This window comes from Dermacentor variabilis, chromosome 1 (genome assembly GCF_050947875.1).
Source record: "Dermacentor variabilis isolate Ectoservices chromosome 1, ASM5094787v1, whole genome shotgun sequence".
NCBI lineage: Eukaryota > Metazoa > Arthropoda > Arachnida > Ixodida > Ixodidae > Dermacentor > Dermacentor variabilis.
Window position 1 is genome coordinate 281,636,522 of NC_134568.1, and position 23,949 is coordinate 281,660,470.

General features: G+C 45.2%; 1 protein-coding gene across 1 annotated transcript in view; it reads left to right on the forward strand.

Moving 5' to 3' along the window:
• LOC142565999 (low-density lipoprotein receptor-related protein 2-like) overlaps positions 1 to 23,949 on the forward strand; it is a 114,911-nt gene that overhangs the window by 44,313 nt on the left and 46,649 nt on the right. The window contains exons 4-5 of the mRNA XM_075676678.1: positions 13,545 to 13,746; positions 19,210 to 19,386. Of these exons, the coding sequence (XP_075532793.1) occupies positions 13,545 to 13,746; positions 19,210 to 19,386 (379 nt within the window). The remainder of the gene's footprint in view (positions 1 to 13,544; positions 13,747 to 19,209; positions 19,387 to 23,949) is intronic.

Sequence of the window (23,949 nt, forward strand, 5' to 3'; positions counted from 1 at the left end):
CTCTCTGCTCGGTGAGGCCTTTAGTAGAGCGAACGGATGGCCAACGAAATACCGTGGTGATGTCTGGTGTATAGAAATCAAAGCAATTTTGCGGCGGAAACGGCGTCTTTTGTTAGGCCTGGGCGCCAAAGCTTCGCAAAGCAAATCATCGCTCTCCGTTGTGAGAGTTGGGCTAGGGCATGTAAAAAGGTGTAGTTGGCCATGCCGTCGTGCGACTCTTCCACGCTAAGGACGTTTTTAAAGAGAGGAACAGGTTCTCATTGAGAACGATGAGTACTGGGTTTATTTACGATGTCTACATGAGGAGTAGAGAACGTTACGTCACGGCAGTCTAGCATGTCTGAATTGAAGCACCCAGAAGAACCGAAAAAGTCCGCTTAAATCCCTTTTGTCCTCCCTAGGTCAGTGAAATCTGCGGTCATATTTTCCTCCATCCGGAGCGTCCAAAGTCGCCGGAGGCTCCGCCTTGAGGGCCAGGGTGTGCGTAACCACTCCGGCAGCTTAGTTCACTCAACGCAATCAGAGAAGTACCCTCGGGCGCACACAGCTCACTGCCCCATAGAAAGAAGGGGGTGCGCGTTAATAGGAGGGTTCACGCTTGTCTCAGTTGACTCGTTTCGGCTCATGGAATAGCTGGTTTTTGAGACAATCCGTTTGCACTCTAAAAAAAGTTTCACCCCTTGGGGTGTATATCTGCCACACAATAATCGTCATCTGCCTTGATGCGTTTCCTTTTTTGAAAACGCCGCGCCCGCTACTTTCCTGTTGGGAATGCTATGTCCTGCTGACAACGCGCATGCCGTTCGTTACTGGGGAGTACCGGGCTCGCAGCGTTAAAGAAAGGAAACGCATCAAGGCAGATGACGATTATCGTTGTGTGGCAGATATACATCCAAAAGGGTGCAAACTTTTTTTTAGAGTGTGGGCGCGGCTAGCAGGGACCGTAACGAAATGGTGCAGAACGCAATTTCCAGGGCGTTTCTTTCCAGGGCGGCATCCATCAACCTCGTATTCTTCCGTCAAACGTATCACACCATGGTGTCGCCACTGGTCTGACTGATGGAACGTACTCTTAAAGGGACACTAAAGTGAAAAAGGATTTCTTCTGGATCAGTAAATTACCGTTCTACAACACCAAAAGCACCACTCTTACAATGATAAGACGTTTGGTAAGCCAGAAAAAGCGCAAGAACGAAATACGGGTGGCGACGCCTACTTAAAGGGACCCTGAAACGCTTCTGACGATTTTCTACAAACGTACTGAGTCGTTAGAGTAGGTCCTTCTGATCATTGACACATCTAAGTGCTCCGCGTAAACCGTGTAATTCATTATAAGGTTTTAAAAATGCACATCGCTGCCGATCGCAGCACACTGCTCGGCGGAATTTTAAGCCGCCCCTACCCATATGACGGAAATCACCCATATGACGTCAGTGGGGCGAGCTATCGGATTGGCTGACCAGGGCGCGTGATTGATAATTTTTCCAACTTTATGGTAAACATGCTCTTTGTAATAGTTGGAATGTTAGTTCATTTGTTGTTTATAAAAAAGAAACTAACATAAAGAGAATGCACAAGAACAATTTTTCAGTACACTTAAGCACTTCCGGCACACAGCAAGTGACGTCTGCTTGTGTTACAACGTACTCCATTTTGACGAGAGCTCCGCGGTCAGAGTCGGTCTCAGTCTTTTCGCGAGCACTATGATTCGACTTTGTTGCCTTGTGGACTGCAAACGTAGCGACTGGCAATATGTCAAGCTGCGACATCGTGTCCCTCGGCAAGGCAGCATACAAGCGAACTGGCTGCTGCGCATCGGACTGCCGCTATCCGATCGGCGCCAGGATTTGCGCGTTTGTGGCCGTCACTTTACACCGGAAGATTACTAACGCAATAGCGTTTCGCGAGTCCAGTATTAGGGCAAACGCAAGCGCAAGAGGACAGGGTCTGACCGCTTTACTGTGCCGTAACGGGATGAGCCATGAGCTGAGCAGAAGGGCAAATGTGAATGGTCTGCACGGTGCAGCCACCTGGTGGCACAGAGCTCAACCATACACAGTAGCAACAACGAAGTGTATTCTTTGCTGCTGGTGTGTATTTTTCGCATGAGTGTAATCATCAACACGTTGTTTTATAAATGTTTAAAATGTTTTACACTTGGTTAGAGCAATATTAGCGCTTTGTTTAGCTGGTTAAGCGCTGCGCCAACAAGTGTCTGGACCGTGCAGACCGATAAGCCGCTCACGTACGTCTACGCTAAAGTTCCTTCATCAGCTTGAGTGTATGGCTCCAGTCATTTGCCGAAATGACCAGCTTGCCTGTGGTTATCGGAATACCAAACACGTTCGGCGCTACGACAGAATGCTCGCAAGGCACGCTGCTTCGATAGCTCTCGCTTGGGGTCGACGGCCAAGCGGCTAGCGGAGAGGTCTCGCGCGGGCGGGCTCCAAAACAACCGGAAGTGGACGATGTGACGTCGCATCGTGACGCAGAACGAGTGGAGGCGGAGCTTAGCCCCGCTCGCTCGGCGAACGAGTTGAGGAGGAAAAGCATGGCTAGGGAGGAGGGTAACTTGTAAGCGCTTGTAGCTCCATTAATACCTACCGCTTCACTTAAATTGTGGTGCGAATGTTCTACTTAAGCTGTACCCTACGCGTCTACAAAATTTGTCCGAACCGTTTCAGGGGCCCTTTAAGTTCCCGCACCTGGGTAGGGTGGCTAGAAGGGCCACCCTAACCTGGGGGCTGTGACGTCTTGGATTTTGATGGCATCTTCTAGGGCTTACTAATTATATATAGCGGTACAGATCGACTACATTGTCATCTGAAGGAACCAAATATTAAACATGGCAAGTTTCGGGAACCTTTATTCAGCCAACGCGGCCCAAATGCGAAAACATACTTTGGTATCCCTGACGTCACGCTGACGTACCGGCGCTGGGGTTTCGGCGCGAAATTCAAATACTGATACTTGGACCTTCATTTTCTCATCTAATAATCAAACTATCTTTTGAAATGACTGCCTGCAGGGTTCTCAGACAATGCTTCATTAGTCTAAACTGATTTATTGTTTCGCTTTAGTGTCCCTTTAAAGGGACACTAAAGGTTACCAGAAACTCAAGTTAAAGTGGTAGAGCAATGTTCTAGAACGTCTAAGGCGTCAATATAGTCGCGAACAGAGCTTTAGTAACCGAGAAATTGAGGTAAATGCATGACACGATTTGAGACCCCCCAGGGACATTCCGGTACTAGCCCGATGACGAAAGGACTCCTCATAATTTGTGTTACTAATACTCAACTACTCGTATTAAAAATATCATTTCATTCGATTATAAGACGGAAAAAAATGCTACTTGTCTACGTCTATTCGATTATAAGAAAAAATAACATTTTGACGTTACCGTAACTTCAGTAATATGGGTGATCGAAAGGTTTCGTTTTCACTCGACTCTGCGCGCTCGACTCTGCGCCACGCACGCTTTGGAGTTTCAGTAGTTTCGTTATCGCGTCGTGCTGTGAGGGTTCTGCTGGCTCGCGAAACTTTCATTTGGAACAAGCAGCGAGAATGCCACGTCCATGTGATGTCGTGGGAAGCCCTCGTTGCTTTCCCGCTCCGGAGAGCCGGTGTCGAGGCCGCCGTCGTAGTACGCAACGACGCCGGCAGTGCGAGCCCTCAGCAGCAGGTCGCGCTCGTCGGTGCTCAAATCGCTGAAGTTGAGCCCACCATCGCGAGCCAATCTGTCGGTGTCAGGGTCCATTGCGACGAGCGTCGAAGTTAGCGTCATAGAATGAAGTACCAGCTTATGGGCGTCTTGCGCTGGAGTTTGAGGTATAGTAGCGGCGCCTGGTGGCGGTGCGGGAAACGACATCTGGGTCGTGCCAGCTTGGGTCGTATTGAGCGCTGGCTGTGGCGAAGCATGTTTCTAGGCCGAGTTTTGCGTCGATTCGCACATTTTTATGCCCTGTTGCGAGTGCGAAAAGGCTCGTCGCTTCTCATAGACCACGCCGACCACGCTGCGAGCTCGCCGCAGCCTATAGTTTAACAAAAACGGACTCTCCGTGTGCCGTGGGACGTAATGTGGGACGTAATTCGTTTTTCCTTCCGCTAGCCACCATACTCCCGCTTTCGCTCTGCTGTCTGCTCTGTCTTGGCTCTGTTTCTGGCCGCGCGTTCGCGTTTTGCGCAGAAAAGCCGCAGCGCCGTCTGCGGACGCCGTTCTACTCACCGATGGCGCAACGTCACTATGAGACCATGATGTCAGTACTCCTCGATCGGAGGGCGGGCGATTTGAACTGCGTTAGAGGTACGCGGACGCTTCAGAACGCATTTTCTCTTAAAATAAGTCTCTCCTTGGCACGAAACAAGCGTTTCGAGGTTTCTGGGATGGTATTTCAACAGTCCACGTTGACTTAATAGTAACCTTTAGTGTCCCTTTAACGTCACTAAGTTCACAAGTTCCCAGGAAGTCAAGAAAGGTTCGAAGGTCGCTGCTCCCGCTAGCCGATCGTAACACCGTTTCTTCGCGTGAGTGGTCAGAATCACACTTTCGTCATCAAGAAAGTGGCTGGGGTTCAACGTGGCTTGAACCTAGTTATACAAGCGAAAGCTCTGTTAAGCATGGTTAGACACGGTTCTTCATTGCTTCTTCCCGACGAGCTATATTGGTAGTGTGCTTAGACTCAGCCTGGCGCTTGCGGCGAAGAATTCACGCGCTCGCACCGGCGTGGGCTTCTTCCAATGCGAAACTGAGCGACCAAGCGCCGTCGAAGCAGCTGTAACCCTCGCCTAGTCACGTGGTACACAGCGTCGAAGCTCGAGCGAGCGCAGCTGCGACGCCTGTCCGCAGTGGCTCACGTGACGTGACGTCACACTTGCGCGCCGGCGGCTGAAGGTCAAACGCGCGCCGAGATACACCTTGGGAGTTCTACCTCGAAGAGTGTAAAGCTATCGCACTAAAACACGATTCTGACCACTCACGCGACGGCAAGCGAACGACTCAACCCTGGGAATGTCAGAGCAAGCGTCCGATAACGATAATGACGGCAAAATGCCGCCGATACTTTGCCGTCGAAGAGATGAGACGATGTGAAAGTTGGTGTTAACATTTGTTTTGCTGTCGGGCGCCCTCGGCGCCGCCATGTTACGCAATAGCCGTGCAAGCCCGCATCACTGAATCCAAAAGATTCGTTTCGCAATCAGAAATTGTGCACAGCTAGTCTTACGGGACTAGTGCGCTCAAAATAGTTAATAAAAATGCGAAAGTAGAAAAAGAAAAGCCTGTGCACGGCGTGAAACATTCAGGGAGCCTACATGACAGCGCGCTCCACTTTCTGTGCGGTTATTTCAAGAAACGCATCGAGATATTTCCAAATAAAGCTTTTTACGGAAAGCGACAGTTCATGTAAAATTGTTTTTCGCTATATTTAGGCTCTTCTAGCCTGTTGTGATTTCGTGGCATGTCGGATCTGGGCCAGTATATTGTAGCGATGCAGTTTTCTATGCTAATGCTTTTCGGCGCTTTTGGCGTTCGTGAGTGGCCTAGGGTGCCTCGATGTCCTCAGCGCGGGAGGAGGTACTCATTGATGCGGAGCGTCGCTTGACCACTCAAGAAAGCGAAAAGCACCGAAAGGCACTGGCATCGGGAAATGCATGGCTACAAAATAGTGGCCCAGAGCGCGTAAATTTAAATGGGACGCTTAGGACCCGTTCACCAGGCCGCATAGCAAATTTAGGTTAGGCGCTGGAAGTTGTTACATGTCCTCTTGGGAGCGTTCTACCACAAGATTTTTTTTTTTTCAAATTGGTTCCATTAATAGCCGAAATAGAAATATTTCAGTGCAGCGAACCCATGATTTCAGGAGGCGAGCGTCACTGCCAAGGTAGACACTCTCTCCACTTGCTCCGCCTGGCCTCCGCAAGCGAAATTCCCAGAAAATTATACGTTCTCCCATACCGGGAGCTCGAGGATCGCGTGACGCATACGTCACGGGCCCTGCCGTCATTTTTTCCCCCTTGCTTTTTTCTCTGCGCGGCTATTTCCGCTGGCGGCGTCGCGCGCGAGCTGCTGCTAGGATGCCTAGAGCTCCTCAATTTTCCAAAAGTAGCGCCATTCTTAGATCTTTCCGCCACCCCGCACTCCCCAGTGTTTCCTCCTCCACGCCTCCTGTCGCCCCAGCCTCCTCCGCTCCTCCATTCGCCAATTTGTGTCGCGTGGAAGCACGTGCGCTATTTTGTATATTTTTCATTCCAGTGCGCTCCGACTGCCATTTCCGGCCCAGTGCGACAAAAGTACGCGCAGACGGATTGATCGCGGGAGGTTGCGGGATCAAATCGCGGCTGCGTCGGCCGCATTTCGATGGGGGCGAGATGCGAAGACGCCGGTGTCCCGTGCATTGGGGCACGTTAAAGACCCCAGCTGCTCAAAATCCGGAGCCCCCCATTACGGCGGGACATAATCAGATCATCGTTTCGGCCTGTAAAACTCATTTTTTTTCTCTGTCTTGTGTGCCTTGAGTGTTCCAGTTAAACACTGCTTCTCTGAGAGAACTTACAACGCAAAAGAATGCAGACGCATGTAGTATACAGATACAAAATTAGCACTTCAACAAAAGCTTTACTCGTGCTAATGAGGCGGGGGTAATTTTTTCGGAACCTCTGTCCCATCAAGTTCGTTCTTGCTATCAAATTCCAACCACTTGCACTGTAATAAATAAATAAATAAATATTTCATGTGCTGGTACGTTGTTCAAATTAACCATACTATCTACGTGTGAAAACGTTGCTCATGGCTGCCACAACCCGTGCATGAGCTACACACCTGTAAAAGGCGCGAAGCAGAAGCGGCCCTGTTGCTAGGCGTTTCTGGCGCCAGACAGTTGGAATCTCTCGCGCGCCGGCCCAACAAAGTATCCTACAAGTATGTAAATGAACCTACGAAACCGCGTACACGTCGTTTCACGCAGTCAGAACCTGAAAGTGAGATAATTACGCGTGTGTTTGAGCACACCGTATGCATGCGTCGTGTTTCAGCAACACGAATTGTTTCAACGTGCGGGCGATTTACGCCTTAAGTAATCGCCCTTTTTGCTACTTTTACGCAATTCCGGCGTGACATTATTAAGGCCAGATACCGACTGACGAAGCAAAATCTCGCCTCAGAAACTGCTCCGCGGCGCTGGAACGAACTTTTCCGCGGATTTCTTCCGGTAGCGTGTCAGCCGTCGTCTGCTACGGCAGAGCCAGCATAGGCGGCGCCACTGTCGAGGCCGTGCCGAACGCAGGAGTGAAGCGGAGGAGGAGGGAAGTGGTGGGCGCTACTATGAACTATAGCGCTACTTTTGGAGATTGAGGGGTTTTCAGGGTGCCTAGGGGTGCCTCGATGAGCGCGCCCCCATCCGCCCGCGCGCATCGATGCATCGTAGCTATTGCACTTGTTTCGTTTCGCGCAGTGCACAATTTTGCGCGCTCTGCACGAGAACACCTGATTAGCGGTATAAGTATTCAAGTTTATTACATAGAAGGAGGTCCCATGGTTTAATCACCGTTGGCGGGGTCTCCTGTGCAAGTAAAACCAGTAAAACTACAAAGTAAAAGAGCAAAACAAACGAAAGAGAGCATATATGTTATAAAAGAAAAATACATATGTAAGTGCATCAATAACTTTCCTTGGTAGAGGGATTATATATAGTTCAAAAACAAATTGTTTCAGGTTTTTCTTAAACATATACAAGGATGATACAGAGTTCATGTGAGTGCATAAACTATTCCACAATGTTATTGAAGAAAAAACAAAGTGGTTCTACAATAATTAGCTCAGGTATTGAGCAGGATCAAGTTACGATGGGTAGGGAAGCGGGTAGAATTAGGATTAGAGAGCGCATGCTGTGGGAAAATGTCTAAAGTGAGGTGATGGTTATAAATTGTAAATATAATGCCTATATATAGATAAAGGCTAGAGAAAGGCAAAATATTAATATCAACAAAAATGGGAAAGGAAGGTGAAAACCATGGAGCGAATTTAGTATAAGACCTTCTAATGCAGACTGACGAAATGTGTTTCTGAAATCGAAGATGAGGGTCAACAATGACTCCGAGAAAGATAATGTGATCAGATGAAGTAAGAACCTGGAGCCTGGTAAGAACTTTTTTCCTGTTTGGTGAATGAAAAAGCACAAAAGACGATCTAGAAGGGTTAATTGATTGCCAGTTTGCTGCGCATCACTGCACAAGGGAATTTAAATCTGCTTGTAAATTGCAAATTAAAACATTAAGGTCAGGGTTGTGACCAAAGATGGTGGTGTTGTCTGCATATGAAATACACTTGGAGCAAGAAAGGCAAAAATGCAAGTCATAAATGTATATTAAGAACGAAAGTTGGAAAACACCTTTATTAATATATGAGCGATTAGAAAAACAATTAACGACAAGCTGCCGTCTATTAGACAAAAAGCTTTTTAGCAGTGTTAGCGCTGGGCCAACACTTCCGTAATACTCAAGCTTCAAAAAAAAAGGATGTTATGGTCAATTGAATCAATGGAATCGTTACTAATTTGAAGAACACGAAAGGAAAAAAAAAAAAAAAAAACTCGGACGGAACTGCCGCGTTCAAGGGAACAACACCATTCTTTTCAATGTAATAGCTGGCTTGCACAGCTTTGCGAAGTCTTGCGCCAGAATGGTTGGTAGGGGTCACCGAGAAAGAACTAATAAATTGTGAAATAGAAAAAAAACTAACATTTGTTCTTTTAGTGCAGGAAAAATATCTGAAACGGAAAAGTTATTCGTATGCCAGTATTCTGATTGAACATTTTAGAGTATTCGTTTTGCACATAGGTTTTCTAGTTTCAGGGTTTGTCCCCCCCTTACCTAGTCGCGCTTCAATCGTGCACCACCAACTGATATCCTTTCCGTTAGGTTTTCACATGCTTTTCGTTCCAAGCTTCGTGACCTATATAGATGGAGCTTGCGCATTGTATGCACGGCGCTTGTCAGCTCAAAATGGCCAGACCTGGTCAGGGGCCCTTTAAGCTCTAGATATACTGATTTTGACGTCATCAGCAAGAATGCGTCAATAGGTCGCCATATCTGACTCAGAAAACGCTTTATGCATGCTGCTTGGAACGAGAGTGAACATTCCATAGAACTTGTGTGGCTGGATTAATTCATTCAGGTGCATAAATTGAAAACGCCATCTCTGCAATACTGACTGTTTTAAAGACTGCCATACGATTTAGAGATGGTTCACTTGCCAAGTTTGAGTTTGTTCAGTATGCAAACATGCGGATATAAGGCATAGTTTTATTCCAGAGGCTCATTTCTGTTTTAGTTTAAGGAGTACTGACACAAAACTTCGAAGTGGAAATAACTGGTGTGCATGTCCACAGAAATCATCTTTACATGTACAAAATATCAATAGCGCGTGTAGCTTGAAACATACTTAAATTTTGAAGTACATGTGGACAATCAACTACAAGGTGCAGCACCCCGCGGCATCTACATCAACTTGGCATGTCTTCTACACATTTGAAGCCAAAACGACATATACGGGCGCCCGTATATGTCGTTTGTGTCTCACTTCAGCTTCGTCTGCTTAGCGCCGTAACCTTTGTTTTTATTCTGTGAGTTTTTGTTGCAATTCCATCTATGATGCATCGAGCAGACCGTGCTGCTTGTGATTTTGCTGGTCCCAGGACTACTGTGCTCTGCCGCTACGCAGACTGTGCTACTAGTCGTCCTCAGCTGTTGCTCATGGTATAACGCTGTCCGTGACGTGATGGTGCGTTTTAGAGCGCAGCTTGGGCCCCGATATTGTGGTGAGTGTAAATGTTGCCCCTCATAACCGAGCGAATAAGCGCAGTGAAGGATGAAAGCAAATGTAGGCAGCGGGAGAAAAAAGATGGCAATAGTGAAGAGAGCATGAGGAGGAAAGCGGAGAAGTAGGGTATGGTGAAAGCGGGAGAAGCGTAGTGCCACACAAGACAGACTCTGCAGCGATGATGGCTACGAGATGGCGTTAGAGTAGCGCGCATAGTCTGTTCGCCAAAGCGCTGCATGAGCGGAGGTCTGTCTGCGGCGGCTGCTGTGAATCGCGCCTATGCGTCACCCATGTGCTGCCTCTTGCGATCTCCTGATTAGTGGGGCAGTCGCTCCACACTTCGCTCCGTGCTCCATTTGCAACAGGCCACACAAGACAGAGTGTCTGCGCCAGCCAATATATCGTGAAATGAAAACACGTATATGATGATGAAAACGTTTTATTGACAGGAAAATGGGAGGGTAGTTAGGAGAAGGGTGGCCGGATTCTTATTCCGCAATTCCGTTGGCTAAGGCCGCTGCCCTAGCTCTTTCCACGAGGGCTCACTGGTCATCGAGGGTTGAGTTGGACAGGGCTGCCTCCCATCCTTCCCGCGTTGGCTGTTGTGTAGTCTCAAAGGCACTATTATTAGCTTGGCAGGCCCATACCATATGGTACAAATCTGCTTTCTCCCCGCAGAATTTACACTCAGCTGAAAAGGATTGTGGCTCAGTAGCATGTTGCTCGATTGGGTTATTAAATGACATGATTTGTAATCTTCGTAAATGACATTCATATGATTTATCTAATCCCTTGGTTGGGCGCGGGTATTTTCGTTGCCATAAGCGCAAGTGCTGCAATCTACATAAGTTACTAATGGCACTGGGAAGTCCGAGTCTTCAGGGAGGGAAGAGGTGGGACCCCGGGGTAGAAAAGCTTGGGCGGCGGGGTGAAACACGTATACTGTGTAGAGACAGTGATGTATGCATTACGTTTGTCGGAGAATGCGTGAAATCCAATTCCAAACGCTTCTGGTTCTATATGATAGATTGCATTTCTTAGCGGGTTGAGAGTAATGTCATAAGTCATCCTTCTCATGGCATTCTTAGAAACTACGACAATACCGCATATGCATTTTCTGAACATTTTTCATGCTCCTAGCTCTGGTGACTGGCAGTACAGTTTCAGTGACTATTTCAACACTTCATGTTTTTCAGAACACAATATCGCGGTGGCCGTAATGAAGTTGAAACCCAAGCATTCTATTGCTTACGACGTAATACCAAGTTTTGTTATCAAAGGCTGTTCTTCTATTTTTGTTCCTCTCGTTATGCACATTTATAATCTTGCTTTGTCTACGAGTGCCTTGTCTTCTTCTTGGAAGAATGCAATAGTTATACTAGTTCATAAAGGTGGCAGCATGAGCGGCATCAAAAATTATCACCCCATGTCCCTCTTGTCTCCGTTTGCTAAAGTACAGTAGCTAATGTGTCTGAAACAGCTATGTTTACGCATCTGTCATTTTTCAATAAGCATAACACTAGTATATGCCAATGTGGTGTTGTTCATCGTATATCTGTGGAAACAAACCTTGTTTCTTATCTTGGTGGTGCGGGATCCGCTGTTGCTAAATACCCAGTATATTTCGACCTGTCAAAAACATTTGAGATTGTTTCTCATGACCTTCTTATCCATAAACTCTTGAGTTACAGCGTTAGCTCCAGCCTGTGCACGCTGCATGATCAGAGACTACCTGTCCACTCGGCTAAATTATGTTCGCATTGCTGTTAAGTACTGTTTGCCTTATGAATCAACTTCCGATGTTCTTAGGCCCATTATATATGTTAATAATCTTGAAGAACGTTTGCGTCATTCACGTCTAATTTTGTACGCTGGCGATATTAAACTTTGCCGTGAAATAGAATCAATGCAGGATTGTGAATTATTACCAGAAGATGTGAATTCTCTCGCGGAGGGGTGTGTTTCCAACTTCTTGCGTATTAATCCAACTAAGACACTTGTTTCCTTTAGTCGCAAAATGTCCATTTTACGAATACTCATTTGATAACATTCCTTTGAAAAGACAGAGTTCTGTGCGCGACTTAAGAATATTGGTTGACTCCCGGCTAACTTTCGAAGAACATGTTGCAACCATCTTTAATGCATCCTACAGGAAGTTAGGCCTCAGTTTGCCCAAGATTATTATATCGACAGTCAAAAACTTCCCTCGTTTTGAGAGTAGTTACATAAATGTCCAGGAGGGCTGTCGCGTGGTGTTTTTATTGAGCACCGTAAGCGAAACCTATGAGGAGCGCGCCGTGTGATTCCTCACACTACACAAGGGAGGCACATCCGACAGATGGCGGCTTGGTATGTCCTCGCCACCAATATTCCTACATTATCAGCGCGAGAGCGAGCGTCGCTCGACGCTGGGCATGTCGAAGCGTGTTGGTCGCGTCTGGTTACGTTGGTTGCGCCAGTGCGTTGGGCGCGCTAACGTGATGTAAAGCTTGGACCACACATACCCTTGCGGACGCGCACCCACGCATACGCAGATAAGGCGTACAGCTCGTACATGTCGAAACACGCCGTGATCTCGAGGAACAGCTCCTGTTATCGCGCGCTTGGGCTGCCTTTTGTCAGCGCGCCTGGCTACGGCGCGGTACATTCAACTCTCGGTGAAGCAGATTTATATCATGCAATAAAGGGTTCCTTCTTTCATTTTTGTGTGGAACTAACAGCTATAAAAATATAACGATTACGTTTATAGATATCGAAGCATTTTGAAACACTGTCCAAAACAAAGTATGTAGGGGCGTCTGCCAAGGCGTCTATGAGTGAGCCCAGTGAGCGCGCGCTGTTGCGCATTTTTGTGGATGCAAACCGCCATTTCTCACGAGGCGTGGCAGTACGCGCATAGACGCGAGCTTGCACACGACCACAAGCGTACTTGTGCTGTCGGCTTAGTGTGTGCGAGAACTCATGCTACGTCTGACTATATTTAGCCCTTGAACCCTCGCCTTGTCACGTGGTACCACAGCGGCGAGGCTTCGAGCGAGCACAGCTGCGACGCCTCTCCGCAGCGGATCACGGGGCGTTACGTCACACCAGCCACATTTGCGCTCCGGCGGCTCAAGGTCATTGTGACGATATGAATGATGTTGCGAGACATGGCGTAGTAGAGCTTTCGCTCTAAAATCGCATGCTCTCACTTCCGCAATGTTGTCATGCAGCGTCATCGAAAGCAGCTGGCTCACCAATGCTATTGGATGATTTCGTGATCGTGAGAGCATTCTCAGTTATACAGAATTGCTAATTTTAATTTAAGTGAAAGATATATATGCCTGCAATCTCAAAAAGGCCATAAAATCATTTCATCTTTGCACTGCGCGTAGCTGCATCAACTGCGTGTGGCCTCCAAGATGGCAGTGGCTTGCTGTGTGGCATAGTCTACCGCAACAATCAATAATTGAAATTATGTTACCTGGATCTTGCAACAATGTGAACAAATGCCTCAAAAAACGTAACCAAGACGTGTTACATATTTCTGGACTTCGTATGTCAAGGTTCTGTGCATGCATGCGTGTGCGTGTGGGGTGTTTGTAGGGGGAAGGGGGCAAAAGGTGTATGGTACCGGGACATATATTGTGTTTGTGTGTGAGGAGGCATTTTTTTAAAGTGCGTATTGTGAATGGCAGATTCGTCTGCCTGTTTGTGTTTGGCTGTATGAGTGCAAATTCTGGTGGCTCAGGATTGAAAGATGTGCGCTCTCTCGTGACGGGTGGTCTGGAGTCAGTGGAGGGCCTGGCCGTGGACTGGATTGCGTGCAATCTCTACTGGGTGGAGAGCAGGCACCAAGAAATAGAGGTTTCAAGGTGTGATGGTTCCATGCGGGCATCGGTTGTGGGCGATGTCCGCCGCCCTAGAGGCTTGGCGCTGGATCCACGAGTGGGGTAAGTGGTGCTTCTCTCATCATTCTCTTTAGCGCAGTGCTTTAGCTCATGTGTGCGAAAATTTGATAACTAGCCATTTTTGCGCTGTACACATTAGTTTAAATATTGGGTGTTTCTGTGGTGACTTTATTTTTGAAAACAGCCATTTTGAAATAAAAGAATGGTTCGTCCAGAGACATGCTGTCAGTGCAGTGGCGTAGCAATTATCCAGTGGCACAAAAGTGCTCGGCACAATGTTGGCCAGATGTCACTGGCCAACCTGGCTGAACTTGGCCTATGGTCAGCTGCCGAGCGCGGCCCACATTTGGGGATTGACACTGGCCTCATGTTGGCCGACATTATGGCCAGCGACATTGGGCTGACCTGAACAGCCAATCTGGCCAACTGTTAGCCACATTAGGACCATGCTTAGCCTGGTGATAATTAGCAAAACTCGGTAGGCCGCTCGTTTAATATCTGTTTGTTGTTATGCCAAGTGTTTTTTAAGCTGCACCAAAATTTAAAAAATTGCCTGTGGGAGATAGCACAATTCTAACCCTTGAGCTAAATTACATGGCGAAGCAGCCATGGCTTCTACGAGAAGTAAAAATGCTTAATTGAATAATTAACATAAGTACACTAATTAACTTTCTAATTATTCACTTTACGAAACTTATTTCAATCTACGAATTATAGCAGGCGAGTTCGCAAGGTGTATACAGTTGGAACAAATTCTCAGGACTGCACCAGTTTCGAGATACTAATTTTCGAAGTGTCTGACGAAATGAATTGGTGTTCCAGTTACTTTTGTCTTTAATCCATAAAAATGTGTTTTCATAACCATGCAAGTCGTACAACAGTGCACTTTTATTGCTGCAAGTTTGACAGCGCATATCTTGAAACTGGTGCCATTCTGAGAATTTGTTCCCAGTGGATATGCTAAGCAAACTCACTAGCTACTATATTTGAGAAGTGAATTATGTGCCATAAAGTAATTAATTACAGTCTATTACTGTAATTACGTTATTCCATTAAGCATTCAGATTTTTCGTAGAAGTAATGACTGCCTAAATCGCAGATGATCTGACCTCTTGCTGTCTCTCTCTCTGTGTGTGTGTGTGTGTGTGTGTGTGTGTGTGTGTGTGTGTGTGTGTGTGTGTAATATAAATGAGAAGGAAGTGTATTAACCGAAGGGCCCGATTTTTTTATTAGTCATATCATAAAAAGCCAACAAACACTGACACCAAGGACAACATAGGGGAAATTACTTGTGCTTAATAAATTAAAGAAACAATAAATTAATGGAGATGAAAGTGGATGAAGAAACAACTTGCCGCAGGTGGGGACCGAACCCACAAACTTTGCATTTCGCAAGCGATGCTCTACCAATTGAGCACAAGTAATTTCCCCTATGTTGTCCTTGGTGCCAGTGTTTGTTGGCTTCTTGTGATATGACACACACACACGCACATGCGTGCACGTACACACACACACAAACACGCACGCACGCACAGTCCATCTCAACGAACACTTAAAAAAATTCTGAAAGGTTGGCTGGGGCAGATAGCACAATTCTAGTCCAAGGGGTAGTCTACTCGAAGTGGCAGACACTATCTGCAAAAAAATTGAAATGCATAATCAACTAATTAACAACAATTAACTAATGGACTATTTAACTAATTACTTTATGACCCATATTGAAATTGGCAAAATTCCAGTCGTGGAGTTCACAAGGCGGATCCAGTTGGAATGAATTCTCAGTATGACACCAGTTTCGAAATGTTAATTCCCAAACTTTGTGGAGAAGTGCATTGGTATTCCATATAAAGTAACTGGAACATTAACACGCCCTTTATTTTTGCCAAATATAAACAAAATGTCTTGTTTAGTTCACCGAGGAAATCGCTGAAACTAAGATGGAGCGTGTTATAACGGCTGAAAATAGGGAAAGAAAAATAATAGCTCATTAGTTATTTGCAACGCTCCTAACCAGACCAAGAACGTAAAAATTTCGTCGTACATTGCAGTTACGATGTCCCCCCTCCCCTTTCCACAAAATATAAACCTGTTGTAAACTACTGCTATGTTGGGACACTGGGGAGCTTAGCTGATAGCGGCCATGTCACACGCTATAACACTTGAATAAGAAAATTTTTTAACAAAGGCTGTGTTTGATCCAACCGCGTTTAACTTTGAACAGAGAGTTTCCATAGTGTACCATCAATTCTTGCTAAATTTGGTCTTGGTGGCTTTTATAGTTCTGCCAGGGCAGCGGGCGCCATTCTTCCCCGCTCATTAAACATGCTCAAACACTGTGGAGTGCTTGCATATGTAGCTTATTGCAAAAGTCCCAACTACCCATCTATTTTGAACTACACCTACACATCACCCATTATCTTGACCCTACAGTCGCCGAACATAATGAAGCTGCCTCCTTTAGTTCAGTGAGGACACCAGCAGAACTAATATATCGCGCATGAAAAAGTAAGAAGAAAAAAGATGAGGATTCAATAATTATTTGCAACACTTCTAAGTAAGCCGGAAAGGTTAAAACTATGCGACACATTGCACTTAAAATGATGCCTATTCCTTCAAAGTATAATATATCTGAAACGCAGAATTCTATTGGGACATTGGGAAATCGAGCTAATATTAGTAGCGTGATACTTGCCAACTCTTGCTTACAATTTTTTTAACGCTGTATTTGATCAGCACGTATTTACTATTGCACATAAACATGGCGTATTGTTCCCCTTATGTTTGCAAAATTTAACCTCAGTCGTTGTAATGCCAGCGCAGTCATCTAAGTCTTATACTGCTCATAAAACAGACTAATAACGCTATGGACCACTTGCATATGTATTCTACTGAAAAATGTGCACTTAACCCACCCATTTGGAACATTGCCTGCACCTTATCCATACCATGCCCCTAATTTTCCGTAGATATAAACAAGATGTCTTGTTTAGCTCACCGAAGACACCATAGAAACGAACTACTTATATTGTAATATCCCCTTCAGTCATGGCATAGACGTTCGTGAACGCGACTTAGTTTTGCCATTACTGAGCAGTGGTTGCAAGGAATTGACAATGAACATTAAGCTTTGAGTAAATTGAACACTCTGCTTTCTTAGATCACACCCACACCCATCGCTTCACATGACCGCTGTCGTGAAGGCACTACCGTCTTTGATGGGATATTTGAAGTGGGGCGTTTCGGCAGTAATCGATCGTGGTTCGGCACGTAAACCCCCTAATTAAAATTTTTTAAAGCACTACCCTTCATGCAACGGGCAGCCAGCATGCTGCCGCTACGTGCTCCTCGCTGTCGCAATGCGATGGCTGCCCGCTGTTGCCTCAAGCTGCACTGGTTTGCGCTCACTGCAGACTCACAGTTTCGGTTTCACGTGCTCTCGTAGCTAAATTTCGTCATGCCAGAGCTCCGCAGGTAATTGCATTTTTCTCGATCCAAAAGTTGATATGGCTTTGTACAGAGAGCTCGCTTCGAATTGCCAATTACAATGAGCCTGCTGAAACAAAGTTTAAAAGGTAATTAATTTTCGTTAATTGCCGACTGATTACCACGTCACCCGTCAACCCCATGGTCACCGCCATTGACAGCATGCGTCCGAAGTAAACATCCTTTTCTTTCAAAACTGGTATTTTTAAATATTATGCTTAGTCTTCGTAGAAACTCCCGCTATACTGACTGGGGAATCACTGACAGTGGTCCGGAGCAGACCACTGTAAGTTGCACTTCACTCCTCAAAGAGGCAGGATGTGTGTCGAGTGAGCTCCTGAGCAACACATTAAAATGTGGTGAATGCGGTTTAAATAATGAATCCGGGACCTCAAAGAGGTGCGACGTAATACCAATGCATTTCTCTCACATATATCACTAAATCACCACTGCACTTTTTTTTTTAATTGAGGCGGTGAAGGGTAGGGGGCATAGGATTTTACAGCTGGTGGTAGGATTGGAGTGACACGTGCGGAATCTGGGTGGTTGTTGGGACATGTTTGCAAAGGACTTTAGCCTGCCTAATTTCCTTTCATTGGTAAGAGTTGACATTCAGCCTTCTTGGTATGGCATAGTAACAGGTGTAAAGCACTTTAAATGACTGAAACAAAGGAGGAGGACTCAACATGAGCACTTTGAATGCACTGTGCCATGAAAGCACTGGTCATGTCACCGTATATGTCGTTCTTCAATGAACCTCTTTCACGCTGACTTTGGCCACTGGGCACATGTGGCACTGGATATGCAGCATTCTCAGTTCTGCCACCGGAGCGTCTTGCACAGACTTCTTGGCAGCACTGCTAGATAGCGCAGCGTGTCCAGAGGGAAGTGGGAGAGGAGCCCGGCTGCAATACACAGTTGACATGCACTGGTGCATTCTCCGAGGCCATGCAAAGGACTTTGTGGTGATGCTGCTAGACGGTGCAGCATGTCTAGGAGGGTGCTTGAAAGAAGAGCCTTGCTGCGCAGTACACACCTCATACATGAAGCATTTTGGTGGTGGCAATATGTTGTGTCTTTACATTACTTCAATGCTAATCGCATTACCGTTGACAATCGTCATGAGATGGGATTTGCTAGAATTTTTTTTCCACTTCATCAGTGGTCAGAGCAGCACTCCGCCCGCGTTGTCAGTAGGATCAGCTGGCCATGAACGATGGATAATAATAGCATAGAATCAAGTGGAAGGCACTGCTACAAAATCCCGACCAAGATAAATGAAGCGTTGTCTGATCCACAGCAGCTTTCAAATGCATACGGTATGCACAGTTGTACTATACACAGGGTTTCCTAGCTATAATGTACAGAGTCATGTTCTGCTGCTAAGCACCAGGTTTTTAGCTTGATCCCTGACCATGGTAGTCTCATTTGGGACTACCATGGTCAGGACCTGTCCCCTTTGTGCAATCACTCATAGGCACATTTGACTATTAGTATCTCAAGTCCAGCAGTCATAATAAAAAGAGTTCCAATCTCGGACTAGGACGATTTTTTCCTGAACTGCGAAGCTTTCTTTCTGAGAAACCTGGATGGGTTTCCTGTGTGCAGTGGTGGGAATGCTGTGCCAATCTATGCCAACTGGAATTTGCTGCTCTATACTGCTCCAAAAGATTCTTTTTCGCCTAAATTGCGCCACTGCTGCGTGACAATGTAGTTTTGGTGGTGTGAAAATTGGAAAGCTACCACGCAATAAAAAGCAAACCGTGGTGCCATTGCATTCATCGGCTGCATTCGTTCAGGGTGCTGCAGCCAGCAAGACTGGCACTGTGATAGGTGACAGAATCGAATTGATTCCTATTTTTATACGCCAACTGTGAGGTGTGCATGAGGCTACAGTTCTTGTTTGTTTGTTTGTTCTTGTTGTACTACATTCACTGTTAGGCTGTTGAAATGATTTGCATAAAATTTTTAAATTTTGCTTCATAACTTTGACAGCTTATTAAATTAACTTTTTGTGTACAGGTTCCTTTTCTGGACTGACTGGAATGATGAAAACCCACGAATTGAGCGAAGCTACCTGGATGGAAGCTCAAGAAAGGTGATAGTTAATGTGGAAGAGTACAGCAACCTGCCAAAATCTTTGCCCAATGGAATCACGCTGGATTACGCCGTCAATAGAGTCTATTGGATTGATGCTAGGTAAGTTGAGAAATGGCGTCTCTATAGTAAAATGCTCTCTGCCTTGTAAAGAGGGTCTGAACATCCATCAAGTCAATGAACTTTCACCTTTTGTCCAAGCCTCTCTCCATTCATCATGAAAAATAAATTGAAATTGAAATGGTTTTTGTAAGCTTCTTTTTTATGTCTAAGTGCACATTAATCAGTTCAATAAAGCCTTTTCACATTTGTCCAACTAATGGAGGCACCAGTGTCTTTCAAAATGAGACGAAGTGTGAGCTGTGCATGCTAGGAAGTGACTGTTGCATGCAGTTTCCACGTCAAGCCACATCTTCATTTTTTATTTTTTAAGGGCCCGTCACCAGGCCACATAGCAAATTTTAGTTATATGCTGGAAGTTGTTACGTGTCCTCTTTAGGAGTGCTCTACTACAAGAATTTTTCGAATTAACTCATTAGTAGCAAAGATAGAAATATTTGAAGTGCTGCAAACCCATGATTTCAGGAGGCGAGCATCACCGCCAATATAGACACTCTCTCTTCTTGCTCCGTCTAGTCTTTGCAATTGAAATTGCTTCCCTGTGTTCTCCAATACTGGAGCCAGAGGATTGCATGACAAATATGTCATGGGCCCGGCATTCTTCTTTTTTACAGCGAAGCTGTTAAGGCTCATTCACACCGGCGACTGACAGTGGTCGCGCAATCAAGTTGGTTGCAAAGCGACCAGATGCAAATGGTCGCACAGGGTCGCTTTTCTTGAAAAGCAACCATTTTGGGCCAGTCGCTCACTGCTCAATTTTGCAGTCGCGCGACCGTGGTCGCAAAACTGATAAACCAATCAGCGGGGCACCGGAAGTGATCTTTCACGTCTACATCCAGCCTCATCCCGCGTCGCGGCAAATTCCGCGTAGATTCCGAGAGTTCTCGTTGAGAACAATAATCGCCGGGATTGCAACTTGCGAGTCGCACTCAGCCGGGCTTGCCGGTGTGAACATCAGTCGCCTTCGGTTGCTTTTTGGTCGCGAGTCGCAAATGGTCGCAAGAGCTTCTCAAGTCGCGGTGTGAATGAGCCTTTAAGGGCTACTTTTCTCACTATTGTGCCCGCATGTACAAAATAATCTCGAGGATAGTGCAATGCCAGGCCGACACGCGGCAAACTAGAAGCAGGCGTTAAGCGCCCCCCATACGTGGGTCGATACCGAAGATAGTGCAGTGCCGGGACGACCTGTGGCAGAGGTGCAGTTTGCTCCTAAGGGGCTGACATACACAGCTTTGCTGGTCATGCTTCTTCAGAGTGAAAGGGCACTGAGCTTTTTTTTTTTTCTCATGCGTTTTTGCTGAGTGGTGTACTTCAGGTGATGGTCTTGCATGCAAGCTGTTGCATTTGTCTTGTTTCACACAGTGAACTTTTTGTGCACACTGCATCAGGCTGCCTGATTAGTGGTATAGGTCAGTGCCATAATCACGAGAACTGAGGCAGACACGAGAGGATGGAAGAGCATGAGCACGTTAGAAAATGAGTTTCATTCTCTGTGCGTGCGAATGCACGATGTGGGAACAAGCAGACAAAACGGAAATATATTTCTCGTGCCATAGTACGAAGTACAACAAAAACACGCAGACATTCACTTTGTATGTTTAATTGTTTCTTTAAACTTTAATTAGCCTTGTGAAACAACAGATTGAACAAATAAATGATGTTGCTTTGAATAATTCTCAAAGCCACGTGTCACTAGGAGCGACATCACAGCAATGCGAATTATGTAGGTGCACTTGTGCAGTAGATGGCTACTCTCCCGCTGGGAACGGGGCACCTGCGAGAAGGGCAAACATCATTTGGTTGGAAATTTAAGCTCTTTCTGTGGCGTGTAGGGATGTAATATTTAGCAGACACGTTGGTTAGCGTGCATTGTTCACACAAACCCTTGTCAGCTCGAAATGGCCAGAACTGGTGAGGGGCCCTTTAAAAAGAGGAGGAGTGGAGAGCACTCTTGTAACTGAAATTGAGATACTTCATGCATATCTTCTAGTGCCATAAACCACTTAATAGAGAGTTTTAGTTTGTGCATAAGCTTCTTATTGTTTGCGGATTATCAGAGGCTTAAACACACTTATGCAAAAAGCTCGGGAATGGGACAAAGAATAAGGGAACACACGACACGGGGGCTCATATGGTGCGTTCCCTTACTCTTTTACCCATTCTCGTGCTGTTTGCAATAGGGTGTCACAGTACTAACAAGTCTGGCTAACCGCTGTTTTGGAGGCGTGAACATGAGCAGCCAATTTGGTGGGGCAGAGTTCAACCAGACACAGCTTTTATTGCAGTAACCAAGTGTATTTTACTTCACTGCTGGAGTAAATTTTCGACAGCAGCGTAATCGTGAACATGCAGCCTTTTTTAAATGTTTTTTTTTTTCCACAAGAACGCTTGTGGAACACGAGAACATGTCCATAAGACATTGTGGTTAGACGAAGCATCACAAGGTGCCGCTACCAGCATCAGGTAACCCGGTATTAAATGAATGCCATTGCATATACCGAAATACCGGACACACTAAAACTAAAACTCTATTAATATTTGCATAGATGACTAAACAATTCAGAAAATAACATATGGTAATCTGATGCATTGCATTGGCAAAATGATAATCTAAATTATGTAATAACTTTCCAGATAGGTATGTTGACTTGAATTATTTATAAATACTTACTTCAGGTATCTGTTTCTTCATGTTTAAGCAGTGACTAAAATTATTCTTTGCATTTTAATCGCCAATAAGCTTGACTAAATGACCTTGATGTAGCAGTAATCGCTGAAACTTATGGCATTGTCTGATTCATTGGTAAACTTAAGTACCAATTGCCCTCGTGTACCAATTGCCCTCATGTTGCGTGATCTGAATTAAATATATATATATATATATATATATATATATATATATATATATATATATACCTCTTCATTTTTCGACAGTTGAAATGCACCAATCAATTACTAATTGCACAAAGTGAGTGCATTGGCATCAAATTTTCCAATTCATTGGAAAACTGGGAAGGTGGTTCCCTCTGCAATTGATATTTGCTTATTTAGTATAAACATATGCTTATTCAATGTGCACATATTGTATAATGTTCTAGAATGTACTTAAGGTACTGAACTCTGGGAAGCCAAACTAAAGCCTAATGTTCCGGAGGACTATACCCTTTAAATAATGGACAACAAACTCGCTGTTTTTGAGTCAGCTTCATTTTTTCACATTGGCACAGTGCACTTTTATATCTATAAGAAATTGTCATGACACAACTAGCATCATTCACACTGTGTTATAAGTATTTTTCTTCGGGGATCTCCGTCTCTGCAGTCACTGCAGTGAAAGTTTGGACATGCTACATTTTTTTTTTTACATAAGGCAGTGTGGGAAACAGTGGCTGCTGCACTTGGCTGCACCAATGAACAATGCACAGGGATTCATTTTCTGTGGTCTGAAGGTGAGCCTAGTGTCATACACAATGGTAGGCTAATTCTTGACAAAGAAGACATTGAAAAATACATTGCAATAACTACGGTATCCAGTGCTTTTTCTGCCCTGCTAGAAGACAAAGATCTGACTTGTGCTACGCTCATTCCTTTGACACAGAGGCTTCCGTCATGACCATTGCATGATGATAAGCAATTTTTTACTCTGCAGCATAGCTTTCTTCAGTTCTTTACAATAGAGCACTTTCAAAGCTCCAGGATCAACTTCAGGCCTTAGAAAACAAATCATTGCATGTTATTCTATTTTGGTGCAGAAAAGAATCGGGGCAATCATCGTTCTTTGCACTGTAGTCACAACTGAACCGATGTAGCTCAACCAAATTTGCACAGCAGTGGCTGAATAGGTAGACCTTACATGGAAAGTGCTGATAAAATTATGCGGCAAGGAATTTTTTAAATAGGACAAATACGGATAATCTTCAAGTCAGCCTTCAGCAATCTAGTTATAGCATATGCATGTTGCAGTGTAAGGGAAAGCTTGTCGTCCGCCTGTTTGTAACGGAGCATTACAAAAGGAAGCATGGGCTAGTTGTAGATTCGTGCTTGGTACAATGACCAGATCAGGGCAGCTGCTCTACCATCTGCCATTCAACTTACTCTGTAGCTAGGTGCCTTGTTAATACAGCTGGTACTGTAGCTTCCCTGTTAAGGCAGTGGTCTCGATTTGATACTAAGACCAGGACACATTTATGTACACATAAGTGACTTCTTGTAAAATAATTGACTGGCTGTAGTCGAACCTCTCTGCTAATACTATTACATAACTGACAACCCTATAAAGGCAATAGAGACTTTTCACGACTTGTATTCACAATCGCAAAAAATTATGATGCATATGAAAGAAAGGTGTAAGTATGCGTAATGTAATTAAATTCAACATTGTCTCATACTTTTATGCCTCAAATTATTATGTATTTATTACATGAAGGCATCTTGGGACCTAAACTATTTACCATTAAATGAGTAACAATTTCTGCAACCAGAGACACAGCGCATGACTTGCACTCCTGACTAAAACATATTATGCTGCTTACTGGAACTTCCACA